The 12094-nt window shown below is 43.9% G+C and overlaps 1 protein-coding gene across 2 annotated transcripts in view; it reads right to left on the minus strand.

Moving 5' to 3' along the window:
• lama1 (laminin, alpha 1) overlaps positions 1-12094 on the minus strand; it is a 305305-nt gene that overhangs the window by 113108 nt on the left and 180103 nt on the right. For both annotated transcript variants that reach the window (XM_087986673.1, XM_087986674.1), the window contains 3 exons: positions 7334-7461; positions 4436-4556; positions 1148-1273 (listed from right to left, as the gene is read on the minus strand). In XM_087986673.1, the coding sequence (XP_087842799.1) occupies positions 1148-1273; positions 4436-4556; positions 7334-7461 (375 nt within the window). The remainder of the gene's footprint in view (positions 1-1147; positions 1274-4435; positions 4557-7333; positions 7462-12094) is intronic.

Raw genomic sequence — 12094 nt, forward strand, 5'->3', positions numbered from 1 at the left:
TGTCTCTGGACCATTGGAAAGTTGGGAGACAGCATGCTGCGATTCTGCAAGGGTCCAGGCGCGCATGCGTACACCAAGATTGCCCAGGCAATTTAAACTTCCATAAGGCTGATTTCTACTTCCAATGGACCTCTGCAAACATCTCCAGGCTGAATTTTATCAAAATTGACGCTGAGGTCAGAGTCATGTAAGACACATAAACATATCTATCCTTGAAATGTTACACTGTTGAATGATATTAATTCCTACTTAAAACGTCATCTTGCTATTTACATATTCAACCAGTGACAAATACATAATGAGGCTTGGCAGGAAGCCCAGACAACCATTATTCTCCTGAAACCTCTGAGCCCCTGGGTCATTGCCAGGTCGTGTCATATCTTCACTGTTCACAGCAGGTTCAGTGAGTGGAAACGTTTCAGATTTCAGCTGCTAAAACTTTAAAAGAATTGATACTTTTCTTAGGCTGCAAATTAATAGTGTTGTTTAAAATACACTGGGTTTAACGCTGTGACAAGTTATCAAACACAGAGAATGCTGAGGAAACCCAACAGATCTGGCAGCATCTGTGGAGAAAAGCAGTTAATGTTTCAAATCTGGTCGGACTTTTCTTCAGAACTCATTTATCAAGAAATGACTGTTCCTTTTAAGTATTTTTTACACATTCCTTTGTCACGATAGAGTCCATTGCACCTCAACAGGATAATGGGGGCATGGAAGGGGAATCTTGATATGGCAAAGTGGGAGGTGGGGCATATCTTGGTGATGGGGCCGTGAGGTGTTTGGGGATATAAGGGTGGGGAGTGTGTGGGGACGAGAGGGTCCTGCTCGTTCTTTTAGAGAAGTAGATGAGACAAATGTTGACCTTCAAACAGTAGCCTGGACTCCACTGGCCTGACTGCAACTAGCAACAGCCTCTGACATTGAAAATCCTGCCTCCAGAACCAGCATCTTTTGATTTCCACTACCCGTCTCCAGGCTGAAAATCTATCCTGTAATTCTCCCCTATGTATCTGCAAACAGTGAATGATTGCTCGAACCTAATCCGGTGTTGAATTCTATGAATGACACAGTGTTACTGATCAATCTGGTGACAGCATCTTGTGAATCTTTGCATGGATTGCATTAATCGATAGATGGCACTTACTTGACATTTGCCTGTATCAAGGTCACAGATGTTACTGTGGTTGTTGCACTTGCATGAGACACACACGGTATTGAGTGACTGTAGGCCATCAGTCATCTTTTGTCTGTAGAACCCAGGAGCACATTCCTTTAAAATACAAAGACAACAGAAGTAAAGATTTCTCACTGATGGATGACTTACCACTGACCCGTTTTACACTTTATCCACATTTATTTTATACTATCTTCATTGGCAAATGGTTTAAAATAGAGCAACATTTAAAAGGCATTTGGATGGGTATATGAATAGGAAGGGTTTGGAGGGATATGGGCCGGGTGCTGGCAGGTGGGACTAGATTGGGTTGGGATATCTAGTCAGCATGGACGGGTTGGACCGAAGGGTCTGTTTCTGTGCTTTATGACTCCATGTGACGGTAGATCCAGCCAGAATGTATTTGTGCTGATCAATTTTTCACTTAATCTGGCAGCATGAATCAACCAGAGTTATAGACATAGACATAGAGATGTACAGCATGGAAACAGACCCTTCGGTCCAACCAGTCCATGCCGACCATAATCCCAAACTAAGCTAGTCCCACCCACCTGCACTTGGCCCATATCCCTCCAAACATTTCTTATTTGTGTACTTATCTTTTAAATGTTGTAACTATAACCACATCCACCACTTCCTTTGGAAGTTCATTCCACACATGAACCACTCTCTATGTAAAAATGTTGCCCCCTCAGATTTGAAATAGACCTTTCTCCTCTCACCTTAAAAATATGCCCTCTAGCCTTGAAATCACTAACCCCAGGGAAATGACACCTGCCATTCACCCTATACAAACCCCTCATGGTTTTATAAACTTCTACAAGGTCACCCTTTAACCTCCTCTGTTCCCTTGTATTCTGTCATCACTGAATCACTGTGCTATTTGGTACTTGCATTGATTTCTTTTTAGTTTGACTTTGAATTTGCTGAGCTCTATACCAGTTTTCCTCCTTCAATCAACAGTCTGTTAAAATCCAGACTTGATCACACCCAAACCCCATCTACAGTGTCAAAGTATTGCCGGTGCGGGACATCTAAATTATGAGCAGAAAATATTGGAGGGACTCCACAGGCCAGGCAGCATGACTGAAGAAAAAGACTTTCTCCAAAGATGCTGCATAACTAGCTCAGTTATTCCAGAATTTTCTGTTTATAAACCCAACTCCCACTTCCTGATGTATTTTTTTCGGTCTCTGTGGTGTGCATTATGGGACTGATGCTTTCGTCTACATTTCTTCGTTTAAAGAAAAAGCTCAAAATTTATTCCAGCTACAAGTTCTTTTTTTTTTCCCTAAGGGAGTTTTAACAAATAGACCAACTTACCAGCATCTAATACATACACAGCAAAGGTCACCTTAAATAAAAATTGAGAGAATACCTTAATAGTGTTCCCATCTGATCGATCAAAGGAAAACAATCATGACAGCGAGGGGTGATAATTGTTGTGTTCACGATCCAATTATTAAACAGTCATCATTGCAAATGGATTTGGCAAGGGACCCAGAATAAAGGGGTTCCAATTTATGACTGAGACTGAGAAGGAATTTCTTCTCTCAGAGGGTCATGAGTCTTTGAAACACCTTACCACAGACAGCTCTGGGGGGCAGAGTCCTTGTGTGCATTTAAAGCTGAGATAGATCGATTCCTGATCAGTTGGGGAATTAAGGGAAAGAGCAGGAAAGTGGATGTGAGGAATGTCAGATCAGCACAATTCGACTGAATGGCAGAGCAGGAACAAGGGGCCGAATGGCCTACTCCTGTTCCTACTTCTTATGGTCTTATGGGACTCCAGTTTGTATATTTAAAGAACTGTACATACACTTTAGGCTGCTTGCCCACTGACAGGCCCAGTTGAGGGCAGAGCAATGACTGAGGTATCTAAACTATCACACTTGCTGTTGCCAGGCATTTTTCCCAAACGAGGAATGGAGTGGCGGAGTTGGAATCCATCCCTCTCCAAGACCGTATGTCACATAAATGTGAGATCCATCCATTTTGGTAGGAACAACGGCAAAATGGACTATTGTTTAAATGTAGAAAAACTGCAGCAAGCTGCTGTGCAGAGGGACCTGGGCATGACTTAGAAAAAATTGGTTTGCAGGTGCAACAGGTAATTAAGGCGGCAAACGGGATATTGTACTTCATTGCTAGAGGGTTGGACTTTATAAATAGCGAGGTTACGCTGCAATTGTACAGGGTACTGGTGAGGTCACACCTGGAGCACACCTGGGGGCCACACCTGGAACATAAATGTTTGAGATTTCAGCTGCTGAAACTTTAAAGGATTGATACATTTATTCCTAACTTGGAAAAGAAGGTACTGGCACTGAAGGGGACGCAGAGGAGGTTCACAGAGGTGAGAGGGTTGGCTTATGAGGAGAGATCGAGCAGATTGGGACCACACACATTGGAAGTTAGAAGAATGAGGGGGGACCTTATAGAAACACGTGAAGGGAATAGATAAGGTGGAAGCAAGGAGGTTATTTTCACTGGAGATTGAAATTAGAACTAGGGGGCCCAGCCTCAAAGTAAGGCAGAGCAGATTTAGGGCTGAGTTGAGGAGGAACTTTGTCATCCAAAGGGTTGTGAATCTGTGGAATTCCTTGCCCAGTGAAGCTACCTTGTTGAATGTTTTTAAGGCAAGATAAATGGATTTTTGAGCAGTGAAGGAATTAAGGGTTATGGTGAGAGGGTGAGTAAGTGGAGCTGAGGCCATGAAAAGATCAGCCATGACCGTATTGAATGGTGGAACAGTCTCGATAGGCCAAATGGCTCCTAGTTCATACGTTCTTATGAATAATGTGAGCATCTCGGAGGTTAAATCATCTTGAGCCAGCCTCACCACCCACAAGAATGTGACTGAACTGAGTCTCAGCTCTATTTTCCTGCTTTTGCTCACAAACATACCTAACAAAGTTCCACTTACCCCCGTTTTGAAAGATCCAAATTCCCTCGCAGCCATAAACTTTCACAAGGAGTGTTCCAAAGTTGTACCATGCTAATACTTGGATCTACAGTTCACTACTCCTGCACCAAAGACCCAATTACACTGTAGAGTTTTGAACTGACTGAACACAACATCTAGTTAGCATCTAAATTATAATCTGCTCCTGGTTTTCAAAGGTTTTTAGATCCAGCCAGCTTCATGCATTTGGCTGCAGTGTCATCCTAACTGGGTGAAAGTTACTAATCAATACACACAGCTCTTTTCAGTTGCTGAAAACACAGGTTAGAATTTATCACCCAGCTCATAAATACCTGGCAGGAGAGGCCTGCGTATCCAGGGGGGCAGTCACAGATCTCAATCTGACGTGCACGATCTCTCAATGCATGAGTTCCATCATCCTCCATCGCAATCTCCATGGAGATATTAGAAATCCTGACAAGGTGAGCACAGGTATACAATGTGAACAGACTTCTTTAATACAAGAAGCAAACAGGTGGTTATTTTCTTTTGTTTATCGAATATGATATTCACCTCCTTTCTCTAACATAGTAAATAAGAACCATTCAACACTTTGCTGCTGCACTATTTGTGTTTTTTTTAAACATTCTTCCAGAGCTGGGACACCATTTGTTACCCATCCCTAGCTGCCCCTTGTGAAGGTGGTGCCTGATATGAACAGGAGTCAGAATGGGTCCGACAGAAGGAATCTGGGTCACTCTCACCCACTTCCTCATGGTCTAATCTCACAAATGAATCTCCCTCTGCAGCTTGCTGATGGCAAGTCCCCAACCTAATCATGATGCCTGGGTCCAGTGAGCTACCTGGCAGCATCCAAGGAGCTTCAAAATCGACGTTTCGGGCAAAAGCCCTTCATCAGGAATAAGGGCTTTTGCCCGAAACGTCGATTTCGAAGCTCCTTGGATGCTGCCTGAACTGCTGTGCTCTTCCAGCACCACTAATCCAGAATCTGGTTTCCAGCATCTGCAGTCATTGTTTTTACCCCAGTGAGTTACCTGTTTATGACTCACAGCTCACCTGCTTTATTGTAAGGGAAGGTAAACTCACAATGTGCCAGAGGGCCATGCTCTCATTAGAGAGAGAGAGAGAGGTGACTGGTGGTGGTTTAACCGGAGGGTCACTGCACCTCAGGTGAGGGGAGTGTTTGAGAAGGAGTCCTTCCTGGTCACCTCAGCCAGCGTGGGAATTGAACCCACACTGTAGGCATTACTCTGCATCACAATCTAGCTATCCAGTTAATTGAGCTAACTGACCCCCTATATTGTAATGAAGTTGGAGACCTCAAAATAACAAAATGGTGGTGTGACTCCCCCCTGAAATGAGAGGCTGAGCAATACATTCTTCCAGTCCCCCGCTCCAGGAATCAGACTCACCCTGAACCATTGATGCACAGTGACAACGGTGTGTATAATCTACAAAAGCACACTGCAACAACTCATCAAAGCTACACCAAAAGCCCTTTCCAAACCTTCAAACCAGGGAACACCAACACCTTCAGTTTTCACTCCCAGCCAAGGACCATCCTGACTTGGAACTATATAATGATTCTTCTACTGGCGCTAGGCCAATATCCTAGAACTCCCTTCCTAACCTCACTATAGGTATACCTAGACATCAAGGACAGCAGCGATTCAAGAATGCAACTCTCTAACACCTTCTGAAGGGCAATTAGGGATGGATAACAAATGCTTGTCCAGCCAGTGACACCCACATCCCATGAAAGAATAGAAAAAGGACACATTTTACAAACAATAATCCTCGGGATACTGAGATACAAAAATACTTTACAGCATGCGCACTGTGACGTTAAGGGCAAAGTGATTAGCATTGTCAGGACCTTGTTCCAACAGCTCTTCCTGAGTAGGCATCCTTAATGAGAACATATAGAACATAGAACATTACAGCACAGTACAGGCCCTTCGGCCCTCGATGTTGCGCCGCCAAGAAACTGAGTGACTTGCTGAGTATTTGCGATTACACTTTGGAATTTGTAAAGTGTTCCTGCAGCACGGTTTGGTCGACTCACTTGTTACAAACCATTAGGGTCTTCTCAGGCCAAACGTTTGATCAGCTGAAATAGCCATTAGCCTTGAGAGGAATTACATTGCCAACACAGCCAATGAGCAAGGTATTTCTTATATAAATGCGAGCTTTCTGAATTGTAACTATTCACTCACGTCCTGCAATTTTGATCTCCAGACCTTTCTGTATGATTCTGGTAAAACGAGCTTTTTTTATGGATGCGATGGTAACAATGAACTGAGTCTTCTACAATGGCAGTGCCCAGTAGGGTCAGGGCCCACTTGGCTGCTCCAATGGCGTGTTCCCGTTGGCCCTCACTGAGCATGCCCAGAATCCATAAATGGAAAGGGCCTTCCAGAGGTGGCCTCCGCGAAAATCTCTTCCGGAGTTTCCCTCGGCCGGAATTCGATGGGATTGAGGCGCTGGAACTCATACATTCTAAAGCCACAAACGCAGCAATTTGTGTTTTTGTTCACTCGTGACAGTATCTATAATTTTACACTGAAGTCCATTGCCTTGGGGGGGGCGGGGGGGGGGGGGTGTTGGGGGTGAATGTATCCCCACCAACAGAGGTCTGTTAACTGGCAGAAGGTGGGGATTTGGCCACTCACTTGAGATCACCTGCCACCCTGGGGACCTTCTGGCCAGCCACTCTGAGGCTCTCTAGCCATCCCCAGGGTCCCATTGTGAGTAGCATGAATCTCAGGCTGGAGTGGGAGAAGGGAGGTGAAACCCAGCAGTTTGAGCAGAGCAAGTTTGCGGGTGATGACAGAGAGGCCGGGTGAGAGGGAGCTGCCAAAAGGGACAGCCTGTGAAGGGCACCTAATGGTTAAAAGGTAGCCATTGATGGAGAAGTCCCAGTCTCTTTCAGATCCTCAAAGCTTGACCTGGATCATCTTCTGGGTTTGAACTCCTCCGACTCGCCTCAAAATTGAGACTGGGTGGGAAACGGCCCTTAAGCAGTCATCAATTACCCACATAAGGGTTCATTAGGCCTTGACCGTCTCATAGTAATATAGCAGAGAGGTCTAGGTGGCGAGGAGAATGATGGGAAATGTCTCCTGGAGGATCGTGTTGGCCCTTTGATCTGTGATCCCTACAGCCCTGTGTCCAAAGCCCTGTAGGTTTATTTATGCTTGAATTCAGTGTCACATCATAACATTGCTTACCTGCTTTGCTGGAGTCCAGTGCCATAGGAAGCTTTAATCAGGAAATATTCAACGTTGCTGAGGACTGACATGAAGTCAGGGCGGGTGACGGGTTGGTCAGATACTGAATTGAAATACTTCCATTCATGCTTTCAAAATACAAAGGGAATTACAGAACATCAAACACCGTAACAACAGAAAGAGAGCAAATAACAGCCAGAGCTCACCCCAGCAATTGCTGGGGGAAGAGTTCGATTCTAGGGACGTTGACTTTTCTTTAGAAGGTTGCTCTGGTTAGAACATCAATTCCTCGACAAAGGACGAAGTTTACGACTGCATTTAAATACAGCAACATTCATAAAAAGTAACATGTAACACCTTTCTTTTAAACATTTCCTCCCCTCGCAACTCTCTTAAAATTGAGTGTAACAGGTTTAGGGGCGATTCTTATTTCCAGCACAGGCCAGAAAACTGCAAAACAGAAGGGCTGCTACACTCCATGGATTTCCTTTCCGCCATTGGGGGAGTGGGGGTGGGGTAGGGGTGGTTCAGTCTACTCGTTAGGTTTATAATGGAAGCTTCTGCAATACTCCAGTCTTGTCTCTAACCCTAACCCTATCCTCTCTCTGAAACTGGATAGAGCAGGCTAGTCTGCTGGGGGAAACAACTTAATTAGATTTATTATTGTCACATGTATCTAAATACAGTGATAAGTTTTGTTTTGCCTGCAATGCATGCAGATCATATCGATGAAGATTGCAGGGTGATTGAACAGAGCGAGGAATACATTGTTGCAGCAGCAAAGAAGGTGCATGAAAAGTAAGATCAACTTTAAATTTGAATTGGAGAGGTCCATTCAGGAGTCTAATAACAGCGGAGAAGAAGCTGTTCTTGAATCTGTTAGTACTTATGTTTAGGCTTTCATATTGTCTGCCTGACGAAAGGGGTTAGAAGAGTTTATAACCAGAGTGGGAGGAGTCTTTGATGATATTGGCTGCCTTTCCGCAGCAGCGGGAAATGTAGATGGCCACTTCTGCACCTCCCTACTCCCATCACGTCCTGTAAATAAACACATTGCTCATTTCAATAGAGTTAAGAGTGACCCAGAAAAGGTTTTCTGCTCCACTTCCACATGTATTGCCCTCTCTGACATAGCAGATGACTCAACACAGACTAAGATCAAAACAATCGAAAGAATGGCAGATGCTGGAAATCAGAAACACAAACAGAAATTGCTGGAAAAACTCAGCCGGGCTGGCAGGGTCTGTGGAGAGAAAGCAGAGTTAACGTTTTGGCTCCAGTGACCCTTCTCCAGAACACGATCAAACCCTATCGCTTCCCACTACATGTAGCATCAGGGCAAGTACTGACAGGCTTGGATTAAATCCAAGCAGAATTCAGCCATTCGGGACTAGAAAAACTATACTAAAAACTACTATATCACAAACAATGTCACATTTCCATGAAGTATTTACTCTATTTTGGGGATGATGTGACAAAAAAGGCAATCAAATGGCACTGTGAGGAGAGAACATTCTCCGGCAACGTCAATGAAATAAAGTGATAATTTGAAAACTCTTGCTTTAACGATCAATGTTTGACAAACTGGATCCATTGACTTTATTACACCCAGTAGTTACACTCCTCATAGTCTGTATTTAATAGAGTATTGAAGCAAGTATTCACAGACCAACACTTGCAACATTTACAAAATTTTTCTTGCAGCAATTAAATTTCATATTGCACATTTTTTTTTGACATCTTAAATCCATATTACGGCCATTAATTTTGCTCCATCTAAAATATTCGATGCGACTCAAATACTCCCTTGAATAAAGGAAAGAATGCAACATTTAATGCAATGATAAACCACAGGAAAGGAGCCAAGCTGTTCCATGCTCATTAATCTGTGGACGTAAATGTCAGTTTTTTTCCCACAGAGTGACTGTAACATGTCAAAGCAGAGAATGCAGCCACCAACGTACGCTGAGATTCTCTGCAGTATGGACATAAATGGATACAATCCATTTGTATGCTATGGACGCCATTTTTTCAGTGCATAACTTTGAAACTGTGGGCAAAGTCTTTGTAGAAAATAAAGTGAAAGTGACAAATTAACAGACGTTGTTCTTCTGAAGGTATCCAAATGTGCAAGAGCAATCTTATTTTGTTTAAGAGAAAGTGCAAGCAATGAAAAACATCAAAGCCACATGGGTATTTCATTGTTTGGAAAATCCAAAGGTCTAACGGACTGGACTAGGCACTGATTGGTCGCACAATTAACAATCCCAATCACAGAGAATGTGGCAGGTCCAAATGTAGAGACCATAAGGGATAGCAGTAGAATTAGGCTATTCAGCCCATCAAATTAGATTAGATTAGATTAGATTACTTACAGTGTGGAAACAGGCCCTTCGGCCCAACAGGTCCACACCGCCCCGCCGAAGCGCAACCCACCCATACCCCTACATTTACCCCTTTACCTAACACTACGGGCAATTTAACATGGCCAATTCACCTGACCTGCACATCTTTGGACTGTGGGAGGAAACCAGAGCACACGGAGGAAATCCGCGCAGACACGGGGAGAACATGCAAACTCCACACAGTCAGTTGCCTGAGGCGGGAATTGAACCCGGGTCTCTGGCGCTGTGAGGCTGCTAACCACTGTGCCTCCGTGCCGCCCACCATTCAATCATGGCTGATAGGTTTTTCCAACCCACTCTCCTGCCTTCTCTCCATAACCCTGGCTCCCCTTACTAATGAAGAACCTATCTATCCTCATCTTAAATACACTCAATGACTTGGTCTCCACAGCCTTTTGTGACAACGCGTGCCACAGGTTTACCATCTCCTGGCTGAAGAAATTTCTCCTCATCTCAGTCCTAAAGGGCCATGCCTTCACTCCAGAAATGTGCCCTCGGGTTCTAGTCCCTCCTACTAATGGAAACATCTTCTATCCAGGCATCCCAGTTACCTGTAAGTTTCAACCAGATCCCTCCCTCATCCTTCTAAGCTCTGGCTGTAGTGATTGTAACAAGGTCAGCCTGATGGACTTCACAGAGTTTAAGTTCCTTGATTGGGGCTGTGAAACTGGTCCAATCAGGGATTCCTGGCTGAGCGATAGAAACAGGAGTGTCAGAGAGCTGGCTCTGAGGAAGCCATACAGTGCCAAGTACTATGTACATGTAAATAAAGGGTGACTTGGTGATGGGATATCGGCCTCTGGGAAGTTAGTTCATATGGAGTATAGATTCAGAGTTCTCAACCGCTCCTCATAGAACAAGCCCTTCATCCTCAGGATTGTTCTTGTAACCTCTTCTGGACCCCCTCCAATGCCAGCAGCTTCCTTTGATACAGGGTCCAAAACTGCTCACAATATTCCAAATGCAGTCTGACCAGAGCCTTATACAGCCTCAGCAGTACATCACTGCTGTTGTATTCTAGCCCTCTCGAAATGAATTCGAAGACTGCATTTGTCTTCCATATGCCAAGTGAACCTGAAATTGACCATTGTATTCACAGAGTCATAGAGATGTACAGCACGGAAACAGACCCTTCGGTCTAACCCATCCATGCCGACCAGATATCCCAACCAACCCGTTTCACCATATTCACCTAGTGCTTTCATTTTTTTAGGCTTAATTGTACTTGTTGAGCTAAACAAATGCAACAGGCAAGAACGAAACAAGGTAAGCATGTGTAAGTATTACTAAAAACGAAAACTCACAAAAGAACTTACTTTCCAAACTGTAAACATTGCAGTGAGTTTGAGGATATACCATTTTAAAATGACAGTGATCTTATCCAATGTTAAATGTACAATCAGGGTCATTCATCTACAACAATTGAATATGCTAAATTATATTCTGACTACAAGGCTTTCTGGTATACTTGAAGCTCAAATACCACACCTTCATTCAGATTTTTAGGAAAAGTATAAACCAATGGCCTTGTTTATTAATTTATGACCCTTTATTGCTGTAACTGATCTTTACTTTTTAACCTTACGTTAAGCACTCGATAAATGTAATTTTTCTGAGGTGAATACCTTGAATATAGAAACATTAATCAGTTCAGTAATCCTGAGCATTGGGAATAGTGGGCTGTGAACAGGGAATCTATGGAACTGAAGTGAAGGGTCAGAGTTTCTGCAGACTACAGGAGGGTTTTGTGACTTGCTGGCATTGAGAGTGAATTCTTAAGATTAGATTAGATAACATTACATTACAATGTGGAAACAGGCCCTTCGGCCCAACAAGTCCACACCGAACCGCCGAAGTGCAACCCACCCATACCCCTTACCTAACACTACGGGCAATTTAGCATGGCCAATTCACCTTACCTGCACATCTTTGGACTGTGGGAGGAAACCGGAGCACCCGGAGGAAACCCACGCAGACACGGGGAGAACGTGCAAACTCCACACAGACAGTCGCCTGAGGCGGGAATTGAACCCGGGTCTCTGGCGCTGTGAGGCAACAGTGCTAACCACTGTGCCACCGTGCCGCCCACGGTGGTACAGATTAACAGATATCTTAAGAAAAATTGATAGCGTCAAGAAATTATTTGCATTGGCTGTGATGGATTGGGAATGTATTTGCATTTTGTCAAAATTCAGAATTGTTTATGTAAGAACTTGTTCCAATGCTGTTGTATCTGCTGCCTTTTTGAACTGGTTCCAGCAAATAGCCTACTCTAGACGGCCACATCACAAAGGCAGCTAACTGAAGTAAACCTGCAGCCAACCTGCCTAATGGGCAGCATGATGGCTCAATAGTT

This window comes from Chiloscyllium plagiosum, unplaced genomic scaffold (assembly GCF_037043375.1).
Source record: "Chiloscyllium plagiosum isolate Xiang-an unplaced genomic scaffold, Cpla_swu_hap1 HiC_scaffold_4, whole genome shotgun sequence".
NCBI classification, from domain to species: Eukaryota; Metazoa; Chordata; class Chondrichthyes; order Orectolobiformes; family Hemiscylliidae; genus Chiloscyllium; species Chiloscyllium plagiosum.